The sequence below is a fragment of the Oculina patagonica genome, chromosome 2 (genome assembly GCF_052425735.1).
Source record: "Oculina patagonica isolate OP01 chromosome 2, crgOcupat, whole genome shotgun sequence".
Classification (NCBI taxonomy): Eukaryota; Metazoa; Cnidaria; class Anthozoa; order Scleractinia; family Oculinidae; genus Oculina; species Oculina patagonica.
Window position 1 is genome coordinate 24,371,218 of NC_135759.1, and position 19,246 is coordinate 24,390,463.

A 19,246-nucleotide genomic window follows, 5' to 3' on the forward strand; every position below is an offset into this window, starting at 1 on the left:
TTGTTTAAAAATTTCTTAAATAGTAAGTCGTGTCTGGTTCACACTATACCGACATAACGACATAACGGCAAGGTCACGTAAATGCAAAAACACATCACGTTGATGTTTTATCACCAGTATCACCAGTGTGAACAACGTAGTTGGAACCGTAATGACATAAGCATAACGACACAAAGAACGAACTGAACTTTTCTATATGTCGTTTTGTCCATGTCGTTATGTTGTTATGTCGCTAATGTGAACCAAGCATATAATGTGAAATTGACATTTTGAAGAAAAGTCAAGGAAAATTGGAATATAACACCGCTGATTTCATACAATTGATGGCTGGAAGAAACATTTCAGGTCAATGTGATCTCAGCGATGTTTATAATTTGGAAGTGGAGGCTGGAGGCCGCTACTATATCTGACATTTTGTGTATATTTGGCCAGGGAAATGGAAAAGTCAGGGAATTTTGAAAACTGATGTCTGTGGCAACCATGCAAAACATCTCTCAAACAAAGTCATATAGTCCCGAGAGGGGTTGAATATCTGGTCTTAGTCAAATTTCGGATTTTGGCAAAATTATTACAGTTTCTCTTCATTTCTGTCGATCGATTTCTCATCACGATATTCAGTACGTCGAATTTTGACAAAAAACCTTCGATTCATGGATATCAAAGGCGCTGAAACAAATATAAATACACATAAAAATTAAATTCTTTCGCTGATGACACGCTGTGAACTCGGTTTTGAACCATCCAATTCTAGATGAATTGAGAGTCTTTTGTCGACATCAAGATAACTTAAAAAACAAACAAGTATTGATAAAAAAGTTTTATTGAAAAAAACAAAACAAATTGCAGCAGGACCACGTTCAAAAAAAATCAATTGGAAAACTTTTCAAGCGGTAGAGCTTAATGCCTTCTATATCATTACGCTGTCATTTAGTACGTTTATTAAAAACAGATCTAATAAAGCTTAGGGCCGAAGTGTTTGCAAAAGAAACAGGTGCAACTTGAAATTTCCTTTCATGAATTGTCTTATTGCAAAAGCTGAACAATATTATTTATATTTATTGAACTGACCCCGCCGGGACTCAGACAAAAGGCTTTGAGACGGGCAAACATATCAGCTAAAACCATAAATGGTCTAGCAAAAAAAAGGCCGATAACAGATGAGAGACCGAAGATAACAAAACTAAAAAAATTAAGAAAAAGAACAACTATATAACACTGCTGCTTTTTCTCAAATTGATATCTTTCAAATTTATGCTCTTCCTCTTTTTCTACATTTATTCCTCTGGTCCATTGAGCAGGATCTTAAAGAACTTCGATTCAGCGCCGTAAAAGTATGACCATGTAACACTCTTCCAAAATGGCTGAGTCGTCTGGATCGTTCTGCAGTTCTACCAGCACTCACTATTATCCCGCCGCGCAACAATTCTCGAAGACTATCTACATCCTTGCCTGTGTTGTGATCATAATCGGATCCATTTTGTCGACTACGGGCAACATCGTGATCCTATCTGCTTTTCGCAAGTGTCAATCTATACACCCTCCATCAAAAGCCCTCCTATGTAGTTTGGCTTTGACGGATCTTTTCGTAGGATTGGTTGTTCTTCCGTTGTTTACAACGTATTACATGATGATCATCTTGGAAATGCCCAGGTACTACTGTGTTATAGCTATCACATATGGAAGGACATCAACCTTCATTGGGGCAGTTTCTATTGGCACAATAGCTACCATTGCCATTGATCGATATCTCGCCTTTCGTCTTCGCTTGAGATACCGAGAACTCGTAACATTTAGACGAGTTGTTCGCATTCTTTTCATAGAGTGGATCCTCGCTGCATTTTGGTCGGGATCCTGGTTTTGGAATGCGCCAATCAATTTGTTTTCTGGGGCAATAGGAATGTTTATGTGTTGCCTTATAACACCTCTGTGCTATCTCACCATTTATCGTGGCATTCGTCGCCATGTTGCACAAATTCACCAACAGGCGAACTTCCGTGAGTCGACTGACTTTAATGTGGCTCAGTACAAGAAAACTGTAAATAACATGCTATGGATTTATGGTCTTCTTCTGTTGTGCTACGTGCCGTATTTGTTATCCTTGTTTGCGATAATTGTCATGGGACTGAATAATTCTACTCGATTTGCACTACATTTTAGCGCCATTGCAATTTATTTTAATTCGTCTTTAAATCCTATTTTATACTGTTGGAAGATCAAAGAACTAAAAGAAAATGTTAAGGCTGATTTACGTGCGTTTTTTAACTCTCTAACATTACATTGATGATGGCTTCCCTTCCTACAGTGGCATGTCATTCTCATCTTGTTGTAACACAGGAACATGGACATAGTCACTATTTGCTTCAAAGTGGTACTAAGACGGAAACACCATGTAGTTGTCCGTCGGCTTTGTTTGTACTAAAAAGACAGGGTTTCAGCATATTAAAGGAAACAAGAACAAAAAGTTCTAATCTGCTTTTTCCCTAACATCTTTCCACACACGGCTCGCTTCGCTACAAAAGGATAATAAGTCTTAGCCAATCAGAATGTGTAAGTCGTGTAATAAAACTGTTATTAACCAAGCCTGCCCAATACCGTACTTAGTTGATCAGGTTTTCCCGGTTTCTAGCCAAAGGTGTTTGATTTCTCCTTATTTATTGCACCGAGTGAAGCTGTTTAAACTATTTCTTAAATATTAAGTCGTGTAAAAAAACTCTTATTAACCAAGCCTGCCCAATACCGTACTTAGCTGAGCAGGTTTTCCCGGTTTCTCGCCAACGGTGTTTGAAATTGAATTGTGATGAATCGAAACACACTCTCTCGTGTCCGTGCGTGTATCCGTTTCCGTGCAAGCTCGTGTTCGTGTATAAACGTGAGAAACGCACGGTAGATTGAATAGAAGCTGCTAGAAAATCGTTATCACCTGCCCTATCATTGCTCTATTAAAGAAACCTTAACGTTTTTCTTTAAAAGTGCGGACAGTAGAGAGTTTATTGTTTTTTAGATCTATGCTTCTTATTAGGCTGAAAGTAATTTTCGTTACAAGCAAGCATTTTTCGTTACAAGTTTCACAACTTACTCTTTTCCTATGCAAAGTAATTATGATAGAAAGACCAAACATGAGATCTCATGCTATGTATTCTTCCCATCGTAGAGTTTATACCTATATACATATATCTATATCTATAACTGTCACTCTGTAAGTTAATTAGACAGATCTAACAAAGTTTTAATCCCTTGTGTTTACACAAGCAACAGATGCAACTAAAGAGACATTTTCCCATGAGTACTGAGATTTTCATTGGCGGAAGGATCAGTTTAAATTAAATTGAAAAACTATTAATTTAAAGAGTTGTCTATTAAATTAAAAAACAACAGCCGGAGCGCTTTGCCAAGAACACAAAACTGAACGAAACGGAATTCGAAGACAAAACGAAGGCTGTTCCGTCTCAAAATTTGTTACCGATCTCCCTCTCTTGAGAATACTATTGATTACTCGAAAAGGTCAAATCTTCTCTCGAACGTAGTTCACTCATTAGCCTTTTTCGTTGGAGCAGGTGATCCTTGAAACACTGTTTATCAAGATCTACAATAATTATACAGCCTTTAAAAATGGAAGGGACATTCAGATCATTTTGCAGTTCTACCAGCACCCACTATTATCCCGCCACGCAACAATTCCCGAAAACAATCTACATCTTTGCCTGCGTTGCTAGTGTGATCGGATCAGTTTTTTCAACTCTGGGAAACATTATGATCCTTTTCGCTCTCCGCAAATGTCAATCTCTACATTCTCCATCAAAGGCTCTGTTATGTAACTTGGCTTTGACGGATCTTTTCGTTGGACTGGTTGTTCTTCCGCTATTTACAGCTTACTACTTGATGATCATCTTGGAAGTGCCCAAATATTACTGTGTTATAGCTATCACATATGGGAGAATAAGCTCTTTCATTGGAGCTGTCTCACTTGCGACCTTAGCGACAATTGCCATTGATCGATATCTCGCCTTTCATCTTCGCTTGAGATACCGAGAACTCGTGATACTTAGACGAGTTGTTTGCATTCTCGCGTTTGAGTGGATCATCGCAGCAGTTTGGTCGGGAACCTGGTTTTGGAATTCTCAAATCAATATGGTTTCTGGAGCAATAATATTGTTTAGTCTTTGTGTGATAACACCTCTGTGCTACCTTAGTATTCATCGTGGCCTTCGCCATCATGTTGCACAGATTCATCGACAGAGAAATTCCAGTGAACCGGCAACTGACTTTAATGTCGTTCAATACAAGAAAACTGTGAATAACATGCTATGGATCTATGGCCTTCTTCTTGTGTGTTATTTGCCACACTTGGTATCGCAGATAGTAATACTCGCCATGGGACTCAATAATGCCACTCGGCTTGCACTACATCTAAGCGTCATTGCGGTTTATTTTAATTCTTCCTTAAATCCCATTCTATACTGTTGGAAGATCGCAGAAATAAAAGAAAGAGTTCTTGCTAATTTATGTGCAATCCGTAACTATTTATCAGCTACAGCAGGTTAGACTAAACACCATAAAGAAAAAGTTTGTACAGTTATCTTCGTATTTTGATGCAGCAAGATAGCATTTTGTAATAATGAATTTAGGCCCACAACGTGTTCATTATTAGTTTCAAAGGAAACTGAGCTAACTTATAATGACGAATAAAAGTAGTTTCCGGAAAATGCTGTGATGGTTTGCTTGTAGCATAGAGGACATTCACGATCAGTGGAATCTTTGCGTGAAATCATCGATATTATCCATGGTGAAATGGACACTAAACTCTGTGGGTTAATGTCGCCACATGCCTCATGCTGTTTCTTTCAGAACTTTACGATACAGTCTCTCCAAGACGGACACCATTGGGACTGGCTCCAACTGTTCGTCTGAGAGAGGTGTTCATCTTATGGGGGCGGGTAAAGGCCCTGGCATAGGCCGGCCACGTGATTATTTTAAATATTTCGCCGAGCTCTAATTTATGTAAGCGAATCTAGTGAATCGTTTACGTTTTCTCCGGTTTCCTGTAAAAAATATGGAGCATTAAACTCCCAAAAACACACGCTCGGAATTCAGTGTGCCGGCTTTGTGGTGGTGCTTTAGGCCGTCATATGCTTCGGGTTTTTCAGTGGCAAAAGCGGCATTGACAAAAACCTGCATGATGCCTGCGAAAATATGATCAGCGAGGAAGATTGCTTTACAAAGTAGGTTTTTAGGAAGTGGGAAGTATTTGTCTCTAAGGTTAGCAAATTTAACGAAAGAGTCAAAACATCCAAATTGGACTTGGAGTGGAACAGAGCGCAACACAATATTATTATTATTCTTAAGTTAAGTGGTCCTTCATTGCCGCCAAAATTCGATGTTTATATTTTAGATTCTAAAAGGTCTTGAGAACAGCAGACACGTAAAGATTTTAAGAAAAACGACAATTTTTTTAAGTTTTTAAGACATGTTTCGACAGAGCATCTGTCATCTTCAGTTGAATGGTTTACAAAGCATAGAGAGTTGAATAATAAGTAGATAAAAATGCTAATTAAGACAAGTTGTAACAACAGAAAGTGAAAATGTGTGAATAGAAGGATAATTTTAGATTTACATGGTGTAATTGCTGATTGAGGCAAGGTAGTTCCTTTTGAATATGGATAGCCTCCTTTATCTTAAGTTGAAAGCTGGCTTTCAACTTAAGAAAATGTGGAAAAAAACTCAGTGCACCTCGATATAACGTTGCAAAGTCCTGCTTATATAGATTAAAACTGAACTGAATGCAGACAACCGAAAATTACTGCCTCGCTATATTCTATTTATTTTCGGTTCTTTTCGTTCAGAAGAAGATTATGTCTAGTTTCCTTCTGTTTGTTTACATAACATCTGCCTTGCTGTCTTTACAACTGCCGCTCGAAGCCCGCGAAGACGCCAGCAATACAAAAATGGATTGATGGACGAGTTACTAAACACTAAAGTGGTAGCGAATTCACATTCTGGTTGCCAGATCGTCTTAGAAATTCCATGGAAAGTCAAAATGACATATATTGGCAAATAACATATAACTAAGGTTATGTAGAACACGAAAGTGTTCATCGCACGTCTTTTCAGTCGCAAAATTACATTTCCAGCATTGGAACTTTGAACTGCCTGTTGTTGAGCGTGAATTTGCAACTGATGCCGACGAACAATAAGATAAATTCTGATGTACGAAAGTGTAGAAATTAAAAGACAAATGACAACTGCAACGCCCAAAATAAACCTATATACCCGAACACTTCCAAAGCCTAAACCTGATACAAGGAAGCATATCAACCATATGATAACTAAAATATATTTAACACGGGATTTAGTCACTAATGTAGCATATCTCATATGATAGTCAAGAGCCAGAAATCTATCTACCGTGATTGCTGTTATTGTCGAGAGAGAAACTCCACATAAAGAAGGCCCTATCATCCTCCAAACATGGTCCAAGAAACGGTCTTTCGTAAGGAGAAGAGCAATATAACTCGGTTGAATAATTATACCAACAAGAATGTCTGAGACAGCGAGACTGCAGAGCAGATTCATTGAAGTTGAGCAAATGGAAGGAGTTCTTATTATGGCGGCCAATACCAAAGCGTTGCCCAGAATGGATATGAGCATCAGTGGAGCATTAAGAACACAGTTTGTGACGATAATAGTTTCAAGAGTAGAGATACCTTCCTTGTCTGAATGACCGTCTGTAGATCCGTTGTTGAGTTTGTTGCTATTGTTCATTATCAACGATTTAAAATTCTTTGTGTACAGCAAAAAAGTGAGCCAATTTTTCCTTATCTTTCCAGCGAAAAAGATGTCAGGGCAAAACTGTTGAAATAGTGAAAAAGACGAAAACACTGTGAAAACAACACACCTCAGCGCATTTTCTAAAACAGACTGTGATTATTACTCTTTGTGCTGACGTTTCCTGTGAATTGTGTTCATAACCTATTCATCTTTTTGCTAAAAAGCTACCCTGGTCTGGGGCGAGATTAAATTTTCAAGAATTGCTCTTACAATGTAAAAATAACTCGTAGAGCGTTTGATTAAATTTTTGGTAATTTACTGGGCCTTTTCAGGGGAAAATTACCTTGCATTATCTTGCATTTTTCAATTATAACATACGCTTTCATTGCATCCCTTACTCATCAACCACCCTGCTGAGGGCCAAGGGGAAAAACATCCATGTGTACGAGTGTACGAACATTAGCTCAAAAAGTGTAAAAAGACAGCTGTAAACAAACTCAATTTGAACATGAACAGAAGCATAAGCGTACTCTTTTTAGACTTCGCACAGTATAAATCGCTTGTAAATGCAATGGAAAGTACTATATAGAGGAAGGGTTTTCTTTTTGGCTTTCATTTAAATTTCATGACAATGAAGATTTTTAAAATGAAAATAATAAAGCACATCTTATCTCTCACATTAACGACTGTTAATCCTTCGACACTATGACCGAAAAACTTTTCAGAGCACCTCGATTCTGTCAGTGTATGCAGTATATATTTCATTTTATTTACAAATCTCCAGAAATTTACAGCTTACAACTTGAGCTATAACTACAATATAACTGACAACCAAGGAAAAAACGAACGTTATTGGATTCTCAAAACGACACAGTTCGGTGCATTTTCTAACAGACTGTGATTCTAAATTAACTCTTCCTGCTGCCTTTGTTCAATTGCGTTTATAAACTATTCATCTATTTGCTTAAAAGGGGCAACGGTTTGTTGCAAGATTAACATTATAAGGATCTTGAGGGAGCTGCCAAGCAAATGAAAAAAACCTGCTTGAAATGACTGAAAAAAGCTAACAACGCCTAAAGGAGATCAAAGGTTGGACTGTAAACTTGTATCATCTTATTTTAAAAGTGCGGATTGGAATAAGCTTCTTACTGCGGTGTAGGACATCACTGATAGATGAATGGAGCATTTTAATCTTGCTCAATCAGGCAGGACTTGCTGCACCTACAACAATCAGATCCCAGTAAACCCATGTCAGTCATGCAATCCCGAGCATGCAATTGCAATTACCACAGTAAGCGGCATCGAGGGTACCAAGGAAAGCAAGGTCCATGAACGTGACGACAGTTCATTAGAGGTGTCCAAATCTGGAGGAGTAAAGCACCTCACTCTTCATACCATTCCGCACTCTTCATACCAGTTGAGAGATTTAAGAGCTTTATCGCAGTCTTGAGGATGCAGTCGTTGTTAACTTTAAAAATCATCTCGTTGTCTTGTATCCAAGCGAGTTCGACCGACCTAACAGTCTAGAAGTTCCACAACGTTCACCTTTTTCCAAGAAAAGTAATCAGGAATGACATGACCCAGCAAGATCCTATTTAAATGGAATTCTCTTCCCGTCAACGCCGGAGCTTAAAGCCATCTATATCATTAAGCTGTCATTCAGTAAGTTTATTAAAAACAGAACTAACAAACCTTATGCCCTTAGTGTTTGAACAAGGAGTAGATGCAACTTAGGAGATATTTACCCATAAGTACTGATTTAAGTCATTGGCGGAAGGATCGCGCAGCTAAAATTGAATTGAGCAAACATAAATTGAACACGATATCCATTAAACTGAAAGCAGAAAAGGGAAAAGCAAAGAAAGCGCCGAGAACACCAATAACAGGAAGCCGATCTTTTCGACAGGGAAAACATAGCCACCATCCACAAATAAGCGAAACATTAGGAATTAAGCTCGTCACAATCACGTAGCTCGTTTTCTTCAGTTGGAGTTGCAGCCCATTCTTCAAGCATTGTTTATCATCATCTACCATTGTTTATCATCATCTACCAGGCATTCTTCGAAAATGGCAGCGATATTTGATTCGTTTTGTAGTTCTAATAGCTCTCACTATTACCCTGCCGCGCAACAATTCCCGAAGACTATCTACATCTTTGCATGTGTTTTCAACTTGATCATCTCAGTTTCATCAATTCTGGGGAACATTTTGATCTTATTCGCTCTTCGCAAGTGTCAGTCTCTACATTCTCCATCAAAAGCTCTGTTATGTAGTTTGGCTTTGACGGATCTTTTCGTTGGACTGGTTGTTCGTCCATTGTTTATTTCTTATTACTTGATGATCATTTTGGAAATGCCCACTTATTACTGTGTTATAGCTATCACATATGCGAGGACATCAACCTTTATCGCAGCAGTTTCGCTTGAAACCATTGCCACAATTGCCGTTGATCGGTATCTCGCTTTCCATCTTCGCTTGAGATACCGAGAACTCGTGAAATTTAGACGAGTTGTTTTCGTTCTTGTTTCCGAGTGGATGTTCGCAGCAGTTTGGTCGGGAATCTGGTTTTGGAATGCATTGGTCAATATGATATTTGGGGCAATCGGTTTGTTCAGTTGTTGTCTCATAACACCTTTATGCTATATCAGTATTTACCGTGGTCTACGGCGTCATGTTGCCCAAATTCACCAACAGGTAAACTCCAGTTGGTCAACCGACTTAAATGTGGTTCAATATAAGAAAACTGTGAATAACATGCTGTGGATTTATGGTCTTCTTCTTGTGTGCTACATTCCACACTTTACATCGCTGCTTGCAGTACTCGCCATGGGACTTAACAACTCCACTCGGTTTGCACTACATTTTGGTGTCATTACAGTTTATGTTAATTCGTCTTTAAATCCTATTCTATACTGTTGGAAAATCAATGAAATAAAGGAAAAAGTTATTGCTGATTTAAATGCACTTCGTAACTTTTTGCTAGCTTCATTAGGTTTGGCAAACTAAAACTCTAACTATTTTTTGTTGGCATATTTCTTCCAGCAATGCTGTCATTTTATTATCAGTATCAAGAAACCGAGCTTATCACCAGTGATGAACAATACCAGTTAAGAGGAAACACTACGATTATCGAGGCTTTTCGCCTCAAGGACACTCTGAAAACTTTTCCGAGACCGGAAACCAAGCCAGAAGAGCCTTTGGTATCCAGGATAGGGAGATTGTTACCACGCGTAATTTATGCTGGCGCAAACAAAACTTAAAATTACTTTATACCTAATTTGCCCCCTTTACAGTATAAAAATGTCAGCTCATTGTAATTTTACTGGCATGTAGCATTCATTGTCCTCACTAGTATGGTAGGGAGACTTTAGTCCGTTATTTGGGAGAAATCTCATTATAGTGGGGAGGAATAAATTGCGTAGGTGATGTCATGAATAAAATGCAGTAGATTTAATTAAATTGTTGGTCATGTCATGTTCTATTTTATGTCTGTCGGCAAAACCAGTTGGACTGGTTTGTCATATTCTATTTTTATCTTGGCTGGTATAACTGGTTTGACAGGCTACATTTTATTTTTGAATCACTGATGTAATAGTTGCGCAAGTAATGTGCAATAGAAGCATCAGTGCTTGTTGTTTTTAATTTTATTCGAAATTGCTTACCCATTCCGTCTGTAATATACACATTGTTTTCAAATAATGGTTTTATACTCGAAGCGCTTGAGTGAACACGGATAGAAGCGTTTAAAAACTTAGTCCAAAGCAAAAACTTTTACAAAATTTCTGTCTCCTCTTCCTCCTCCTCCTCCTCCACCACCACCACCACCACTTCCACCACAATTCTATGGTTTTCCAAAACCACCACAATTCTATTGTCATCGACTGCCACCACCACCGCCACAATATCATGGTTTCCACCATCATCACCACCACCACAATTTTATGGTCACCACCACCACCACCACCACAATTTTTATGGTTTCCACTACCACCACCACAATTTTTATGGTTTCCACCAAGACCACCACAATTCCTTTGTTTTTCACTGCCACCACCACTACCACAGTTTCATGCCTCTTCCTCCTCAGTTTTTTTTTTTACCTCTTCCTCTTCCTCTTCAACAATTCTATAATAGTGGAAGAGGGGAGGAGGGGGGAAGATTAGACTCAAAGGAGTCAAACAAAAAAAATTGAAGGAGGAGGAGGCATGGAATTGTGGTGGTGGTGTAAGACAATAGAATTGCTTATATCGTGCATAGTATACGTATCCTCAATCCAGTGGAAATCCCTAATAGAATATGTATAAAGATGAAGCTGGAGGGTATTGCACTAATTAGAAGAATGCAGATATAAACGACACTGTTATGTCGTGTTGCTCTATTTATTGTTTAATTTCATGGATAAAATACCAATAACTTTTACTTTAATTTTCGTATGGAAAGGCAAAGATAAGGTACCATGTGTACGTACGGTGTTAATCAATGCACTGAGCATTATTGAATTTCGTCCAGTTTATTTTCCTAAATAAAAAAATTAACTTTTTCGATGTCAGCCGCAAGTTTTTCTGTTTAGAAGCAAGTAAGGAAGTGGCGAGAGTACTCTAGTGCGCTTTTAAAGGCGAAATTATGGATAAATTAAATTCTGAGTCAATCATTAATTTTCCCTATTTTCATCCACTTTACAAACATGATAAGACAATAATATTAAAACAAAGGCGTCTAAAACAATATATATTTTTTTTATTGAAAACACGTAATAAATAAAAAACAATCATCAGAATAAAATTGACATAGCCGTCGCGACTTCCTTTAACTTATTCAAGTTTCTCTAATCAAAATGTTAATTTGCCAGCTTCTTGACATTTAAAAAGTTGAAATTGTCGATATTTGATTGACAGCACTTTAAATTTTTAGTTTTGAAATAAGATTTTCCGTAAATATAAGCTCTGTTTGCTTTATAACGTTTCACACGTCATTAACCTGACACCTCAAAACGGCAACTCAGCACGTAGGCTGCCAAATCTAGATTGCTAAATAAATACTATTCGTCATTAATTTTTGTGCTATTTTAGGTTGTTATTATCTTATTCATGGCAACAAAAGATGTTTAAAATTTTGTAAGGGCAATAACTTTATCTCTTAGTTCTTTGATCTTCCAACAATATAAAATAGGATTTAGAGACGAATTACAGTAAATTGCTAAGGCGCAAAACTGTAGTGCAAACCTAGTAGAATTATTGAGTCCTGTAGCAAGTATTGCAAGCAGCGAAGACACGTATGGCAAATAACACACAAGAAGAAGTCCACTGATCCATAGCGTGTTACTTACAGTTTTCTTGTATTGAACCACATTAAAGTCGACCACCGGTTCATTGAAATTCCTCTGTTGATGAATCTGTGCAACATGATGGCGAAGGCCACGATGAATACTAGAGTAGCACAAGGGTGTTATGAGACAGCAACTAAACAATCCGACTGTCCCTGAAATCAAGCTGATTTTTAAATTCCAAAACCAGGTTCCCGACCAAATAAATGCGAGGATCCACTCAAACACGAGGATGCAAACAACTCGTCTAAGTTTGACAAGTTCTCGGTATCTCAAGCGAAGACGAAAGGCGAGATATCGATCAATGGCAATTGTAACGATTGTCTCAAGCGAAACCGCTCCAATAAAGTTTGATGTCCTCCCATACGTGACAGCTATTACACAGTAATATCTGGGCATTTCCAAGATGATCATTAAATAATAAGTTATAAACAGGGGAAAAACTACCAGTCCAACGAAAAGATCCGTGAAAGCCAAACTACATAACAGAGCTTTTGACGGAGAATGTAAAGTTTGACACTTTCGAAGAGCGAATAAGATCATAGTGTTTCCAAGAGTTGATGACACGGAGCCGATCACGCTAACAACACAAGCAAAGATGTAAATAGTCTTCGGGAATTGTTGCGCGGCGGGATAATAATGAGTGCTGGTAGAACTGCAAAATGATTCTGATGTCCCTTCCATTTCGGAAAGACATATTTTTATACAGATTTCTATTGTCCCTTAACATTATGGTAATAAATATTTGGGTTTCGAATTGGCAACCAAGCCTGAAATATCGCGATGAACCGGGATGAACCGGTTCCAGTACTTCCGTTCTTATTCACGTATTACCATAAACGCGTGGACTGGAATAAGCTGCTTAATGCAGTGTTGGACATCAATAATAGATGAAAAAACTTTTTTCCCTTCCTTAACCAAGCCGCAATATCCAGCTATCCCGGGCGTGCAAATACTACGGTGAACGGCATCGAGGGTACCAAACGGGGAAAGGTCCCTGGACGTAACAGTGGGCCATCAGAAGTGTCAAATCGGGAGGAGTAGAACTTGTGGCTCTTCGATCTCTTCAATACCAGCTGGAGAATAGGAAGGGCTTTCCCACGACTTTAAGGGTGCACTCATTGTTAATATTAATAAACGTAATCCCTAATCAGGCTAAAAGCGGCTTAAAGCAACAAAAGTCGGCGTGGTTTTCGTAATAATTTATACTATCTAAGAAAGGCAATATAGAATAACGTGACAAAAAAAATCCTAATTATGCAAATGAAATACTCTTCAAGTCGTAGAGCTTAATGTCTTCAATATCATTACGCTGTCATTCAGTAAGTTTATTAAAAACAGATTCAACAAAGCTTATGCCCTCACTATTAGCACAAGGAACATATGCAACTTAGGAGATACATTTCCCGTTAATACTAAGTCATGTCATTGGCGCAAGGAACACCTTAAATTAAATTGAACGAAGATTAATTAAACACGATATCCATTAAATTGAAAAGCAAAAAAATTGGTTAACCAATGCCAAGCCCTTACGACAAAAACACTCCAAACAGAAAGCCTCAGTGTCATTTCGTTTCAGAATCGTAGCGATCTTCTTCAACTACGCGAATGAACATTAAAGTTCGTCTCCACAAGGTAGCTGGTTTTTAGTTAGTGTTGCAGGCAATCCTTAAACGCTGTTTATCAAGTTCTGCAAGAATTACAGTGCTCTTTTAAAATGGCACCGATGCACGAATCTTTTTGCGGTTCTACTAGTTCTCACTATTACCCTGCTGCGCAACAATTCCCCAAGACTATCTACATCTTTGCCTGTGTTGTAAGCGTGGCCATCGCAGTTTTATCAACTCTGGGAAACACTTTGATCCTATTCGCTTTACGAAGGTGCCAGTCTCTACATCCTCCATCAAAAGCTCTGTTATGTAGTTTAGCTTTGACGGACCTTTTCGTTGGACTGGTTGTTCTTCCTCTGTTTACAGCTTACTACTTGATGATCATTTTGGAAATTCCCACTTATTATTGTGTCATAGCTATCTCATATGGGAGGACATCAACCTTTATTGCAGCAGTTTCGCTTGAAACCATTGTCACAATTGCCATTGATCGATGTCTCGCCTTTCATCTCCGCTTGAGATACCGAGAACTCGTGAAATTTAGACGAGTTGTTTGCATTCTTGTTTTTGAGTGGATCCTCGCAGCACTTTGGTCGGGGATCTGGTTTACGAATGTGCTGATCACTACGATTTTTGGAGCAATCGGTTTGTTCGGTTGTTGTGTCATAACACCTTTATGCTACTTCAGTATTTACCGTGGTCTACGGTGTCATGTTGCACAAATTCAACAACGAGAAAACTCCCGTGGTTCAACCAACTTTAATGTGGCTCAGTACAAGAAAACTGTCAATAACATGCTATGGATTTATGGTCTCCTTCTTGTGTGTTACATTCCACACTTTACAACGGTCCTTGTAGTTCTTGCCATGGGACTCAACGACTCTACTCGGTTTGCACTACATTTTAGTGTCATTGCAATTTATGCTAATTCGTCTTTAAACCCTATTTTATACTGTTGGAAAATAAAAGAGATAAAGGAAAAAGTTATTGCTGATTTATATGTCCTTCGTGACTTTTTGTCAACTATTCTATGTTAAACAAACTAAAACTTAAACTATTTTTGTTTGTATCTTTCTTCCAGTTCTAATGAAGCAGTGACACAGTGAGTGACAGCTCCAATATCGAAATTTGTAATTTCTCAGTTATGTTGACAATGGAATGCTGTCATAATATTATCGGTTCTAATAAACTGAGCTAACCAAGAGTGATGGATAGAATTAGTTAATAGACGGGAAATCCCGCAAGAAAAGCCTCTGACACTCAGGGTTGGATGCCACGCGCAATTATACTGGCGGAAACAAAAGTCGTCCGTTCTTTGGTATGACAGAGTCCGGAGACAAACAAACAGAAAGTAGCAGGACTTAATTCAAACGGCATTTTGAATCGTATAACAATTAGAATATAACGAATGATTATTTACAGGCTAGATGTATTTATGCTAGCATTATTTAAAATAATATGCCAGCCGTTGGTGGTTGTATTCTCTGTGGCATGGGGAAATGTTTAATTTAGTTTCTGAAGGAATAAATATGTTAGCTTTATAAACAGAATAAATGATTTAGCTTCTCTTGAATCAAAGGGCTTTTTTTTCTTGTGTTTGAACTTAAATTTATATAGGAGAAAAATAAAAATAATACACGTTGAAAGTGAACTACAAGTGTGCGGCGAAAAGTTTTCGAGTTCCAAACACACTGAACATATAGAAAACTGGGAGTGGGCTAACAAAAACACGAGGAAGGAAGTTTATTCTGAGAATTTGAAAATGCTTGCGGGCAGAGATAAAAGATACTCCAAATCTTATGATAATTTATATTAAAATTTTGTCATTTAAAAAAAATTAACAATTTTAATTAGAATTGTAATTAGACTCGGGCTTTCTTTTCTAACTGAATCTGCTTGTATGCGCTTTCAAAACAACTCAGTTTCTCTTCCAAAACTTTCTTCTTTAAAATGAAAACTGACATATTCAGAATGCTTTAAAACTTTAAACTGAAAGAATACAATTTAAATGGCTGTCGAAGCATCCTTTAATCTATTCAAGTTGCTTCAACCAGAATTTTAATTTGTCAGCTTCTTGCAATTGACGTTTAAAAAGTTGAGATCGTCGATATTTGACTGACAGCACATTAAATTTTCTAAGTTTTGTTATGAAAGCATGGATGTTAAACACCAAAGTATTTAAACAACGTCATCTAAACTGAGATTGTACCCAAATCAAAGTGAATCTTCAGAATAAAATTTACATAGCTGCCGCAGCTTCCTTTAAATTATTGAAGTTTCTCCATTCATAATTTTAATTTGTCAGCTTCTTGTCGTTTGAAACCTTGAGATTGTCGGTATTTGAGAAACAGCACATTTAATTTCCTCAGTTTTGTCGTTATAATTTCCGTAAATACATGCGCTGCTTGCTTTATTACGTTTTTAACGTCATTTACGTGACACTGCTAAAAGGCAACGCAGCACGTAGACTGCCAAATATAAATTGGTAAATTAATATTACTCTTTATTAATCGTCTTTATTTAAGCTTGTTATAAACTTATTTATGCCTACAAAATATGCTTAAAATGTTGTATTGCGTAAGGGCAATAACTTTATCCCTTGGTTCTTTGATCTTCCAACAATGTAGAATAGGATTTAAAGATGAATTACAGTAAATTGCAATGACGCAAAACTGTAGCGCAAACCTAGTAGAGTTATTGAGCACCCTAAACGCGTGAACTGGAATAAGCTGCTTAATGCTGTGATGGACATCGATAACAAATAAAATGACAATTTTCTTCCTTGCCAAATGGCATGTGCTGCCCCTACAGCTCATTTGACTATTCAAGGTGATGTCATTTATGCCATCCCGGGCATTCAAATACTACGGTAAAAGACATCGAGGCCACCAAGCGAGGCAAGGTCCCTGATTGAACGTATCTGTAGTCCATCACAAGTGTCCACTTGTGAGGAGTAGAGCTTGTGAATACTAGGCTCTTTGCGCTCTTCAATACTAGCTGAAAAATTGAAGAGCTTCCCCACGATTTAAAGGAAGCACTCATTGTTAATATTGATATATGCTCCTTTATCATGATAAAAGCGGCTAAAAGCAATAAAATTGTGGTTTTATTGCTTGAAGCTTTACAACATACTGTTAATTATCTTTAAAAAAAAGTAATCAAGAATGACACATAACAAAACAAGATGAAATGCTTTTCTGGTCGTAGAGCTTGATGCTTTCTAAATCATTACGCTGTCATTCATTAGTGTACACTGTAGTGTATAGTGTATAAGTAACGTAACAGGCCTTACAAAGCTTACGCCCTTTGTCTTTGCACAAATATTCAACTTAGGAAACATACTTTCCATTAATATTGAGTTATGTCAGTTGGCACAAGGACCACCTGAAATACAAAAACTTGTTAGTCAAAGCCAAGCCCTTAGCAAGACTGAGTCATTCTGTTTCATCATTCATAACTTATCTTTCCTGTCATTAATCGAGACCTCGGAGCGCTCTTCTACAACCACGCGAGTGAACATCGGTTCGTCTCAATCCGATAGCTGAGTTCCTTGGATTTTCTGGCAGTTCTTAAACATTGTTAATCGAAATCTACAAGAATTACAGCGTTCTTTTAAAATGGCACCGATTCTCGAATCGTTTTGCAGTTCTACCAGCTCTCACTGTTACCCTAGGCCTGCTGCGCAACAGTTCTCGAAGACTATCTACATCTTTGCGTGTGTTGTAAGCGTGGCCATCACAGTTTTGTCAACTCTGGGAAACATTATGATCCTATTCGCACTTCACAAGTGTCAGTCTCTACATCCTCCATCAAAAGCTCTGTTATGTAGTTTGGCTTTGACGGACCTTTTCGTTGGACTGGTTGTTCTTCCATTGTTTATTGCTTATTACTCGATGATCATTTTGGAAATGCCCAGGTATTACTGTGTTATAGCTGTCACATATGGAAGGACATCAACCTTTATTGGGGCGGTTTCTATTGGCACAATAGCTACAATTGTCATTGATCGATATCTCGCCTTTCGTCTTCTCTTGAGATACCGAGAACTCGTGAAAATTAGACAAATTATTTGCATCCTCATTTTTGAGTGGATCTTTGCAGCGGTCTGGTCGGGAATCTCGTTTACGAATGTACTGATCACTACCATAATTGGAGCAATCGGTTTCTTAAGTTGTTGTCTTGTAACAACTTTATGCTACTTCAGTATTTATTACGGACTAAGACGTCATGTTGCACAAATTCAACAACAGGTGGACTCCCTTGAGTCAGCTGACTTTCTTCTTCAGGACCCAGAGTGCCTGGTGCCACACATGGTGGCTTCCGTCAGGGATCTCCACATTTGCCGGTCCTCTGCCTGTTGTCTTGCTGCTTCCATTGCGAAGCCACGCTCCATCAAGTCTTTCTGCACTGTTCTTCTCTAGGTCTCCTTAGGCCTACCTCTGCCACTTTACAACGGTCCTTGTAATACTTACCATGGGACTCAACGACTCAACTCGATTTGCGCTCCATTTTAGTGCGATTGCAATTTATGCTAATTCGTCTTTAAACCCTATTCTTTACTGTTAGAAAATCAAAGAAATAAAGGAAAAAGTCATAGCTGATTAAAATACAATTTGTAACTTTTCGTCAGCTATATTATATAATATAGCTATATATATATTAGGCAAACTAAAACTATGACTATTTTTAGTGGCATTTTTCTTCCAGTTTTTATGAGGAAATAACACTTGCACTTGCCGGAAAGTTGTAAAAACTCAATTTTTTAATCAGTTTCAAGAAGATGAGCTGACCAACAGTGATGATCAATAGATTTGGATGATCGAGGCTTTTTCCCTCAAGGACACTCTGAAAACGTTCCCGTGACCAGAAAGTGCACCTTAAAAGCGGCTTCTGGGAGGAAGATTGTTATCACGCGCAATTTATACTGGCGGAAGCAGAAACCGTCAGTTCTTTGGTATTACAGAGTCTGGAGACAAACATATATAAAAGTCAGAAGATAACAAACAATATTTTACAGATTCATTGTGCTATTCAGTTGCAAGCGTAGAGGTGACAGAGGTTATTGTGGGAAACATTGCGATTTTGCAATGTCAGAGCGAAATTGATGAGTTAGTGTGGTTTTCGCGCCGAGATCAGCAACTAACACGCTATCATTAGAAAATGTAAATAGGGATAACGTGGCCAAGCAAAATCCACTCTAGATCTGCACTCAAGTCGTACACCCTCTCAAAGAGGGAAGCAAGTCATTTCAATACAGCAGAACCTCGATTTAACGAACCTCTATGCAACGAATTCGAAGTCCTCGGTATAACGAAACCTCGTTGTAGCGAACGTATTTTGCCAGTCCCTTGACCCTTCTTTATGTAGAGGCTTCACTGACTGCTCTGAAAAAAATAAAAAAATCAGACTACCACACTGTCATTCAGACAGTATATTAAAAACAGATCTTAAAAAGCCTAGGTCTTTTGTGTTTGCACAAGGGATAGATTTAATTTGAAAAACAATCTTCCAAGAATACTGAGTTATTTAAATGCCACTAAATGCCGGA

General features: G+C 38.0%; 6 protein-coding genes and 1 pseudogene across 6 annotated transcripts in view; 6 read left to right on the forward strand and 1 right to left on the reverse strand.

Annotated features, from left to right (window-relative positions):
- The window catches only part of LOC144643729 (histamine H2 receptor-like), a 39,771-nt gene extending 37,192 nt beyond the window's left edge, over nt 1-2,579 (forward strand). Inside the window, exon 2 of the mRNA XM_078503069.1 lies at nt 2,349-2,579. The gene's annotated coding sequence lies outside the window, so the exon portion shown is untranslated. The remainder of the gene's footprint in view (nt 1-2,348) is intronic.
- LOC144642233 (histamine H2 receptor-like) lies at nt 990-2,281 on the forward strand. The gene has a single exon (XM_078501215.1). It carries the CDS (start codon nt 1,358-1,360, stop codon nt 2,279-2,281), a length of 924 nt encoding a protein of 307 aa, XP_078357341.1. The 5' UTR covers nt 990-1,357.
- An 850-nt stretch (nt 2,580-3,429) lies between the features above and the next one.
- On the forward strand, nt 3,430-4,542 carry LOC144642234 (adenosine receptor A3-like). The gene has a single exon (XM_078501216.1). The coding sequence runs from the start codon at nt 3,610-3,612 to the stop codon at nt 4,540-4,542; it is 933 nt and encodes a 310-aa protein (XP_078357342.1). The 5' UTR covers nt 3,430-3,609.
- A 4,077-nt stretch (nt 4,543-8,619) lies between these two features.
- On the forward strand, nt 8,620-10,004 carry LOC144641878 (melanocortin receptor 5-like). Its single transcript, XM_078500888.1, has one exon. It carries the CDS (start codon nt 8,833-8,835, stop codon nt 9,769-9,771), a length of 939 nt encoding a protein of 312 aa, XP_078357014.1. The 5' UTR covers nt 8,620-8,832; the 3' UTR covers nt 9,772-10,004.
- Nucleotides 10,005-11,525: 1,521 nt separating this feature from the next.
- LOC144641879 (histamine H2 receptor-like) lies at nt 11,526-12,772 on the reverse strand. Its single transcript, XM_078500889.1, has one exon. It carries the CDS (start codon nt 12,770-12,772, stop codon nt 11,870-11,872), a length of 903 nt encoding a protein of 300 aa, XP_078357015.1. The 3' UTR covers nt 11,526-11,869.
- Nucleotides 12,773-13,510: 738 nt separating this feature from the next.
- On the forward strand, nt 13,511-14,735 carry LOC144642235 (adenosine receptor A2b-like). Its single transcript, XM_078501217.1, has one exon. The coding sequence runs from the start codon at nt 13,806-13,808 to the stop codon at nt 14,733-14,735; it is 930 nt and encodes a 309-aa protein (XP_078357343.1). The 5' UTR covers nt 13,511-13,805.
- Nucleotides 14,736-17,315: 2,580 nt separating this feature from the next.
- Nucleotides 17,316-18,303, forward strand: LOC144642236 (histamine H2 receptor-like; annotated as a pseudogene).
- Nucleotides 18,304-19,246: the final 943 nt, after the last annotated feature.

Bases quoted from the DNA above. Each gene is read 5' to 3' on its own strand.
- LOC144642233 (XM_078501215.1), top strand. From the start codon at position 1,358: ATGGCTGAGTCGTCTGGATCGTTCTGCAGTTCTACCAGCACTCACTAT.
- LOC144642234 (XM_078501216.1), top strand. From the start codon at position 3,610: ATGGAAGGGACATTCAGATCATTTTGCAGTTCTACCAGCACCCACTAT.
- LOC144641878 (XM_078500888.1), top strand. From the start codon at position 8,833: ATGGCAGCGATATTTGATTCGTTTTGTAGTTCTAATAGCTCTCACTAT.
- LOC144641879 (XM_078500889.1), bottom strand. From the start codon at position 12,772: ATGGAAGGGACATCAGAATCATTTTGCAGTTCTACCAGCACTCATTAT.
- LOC144642235 (XM_078501217.1), top strand. From the start codon at position 13,806: ATGGCACCGATGCACGAATCTTTTTGCGGTTCTACTAGTTCTCACTAT.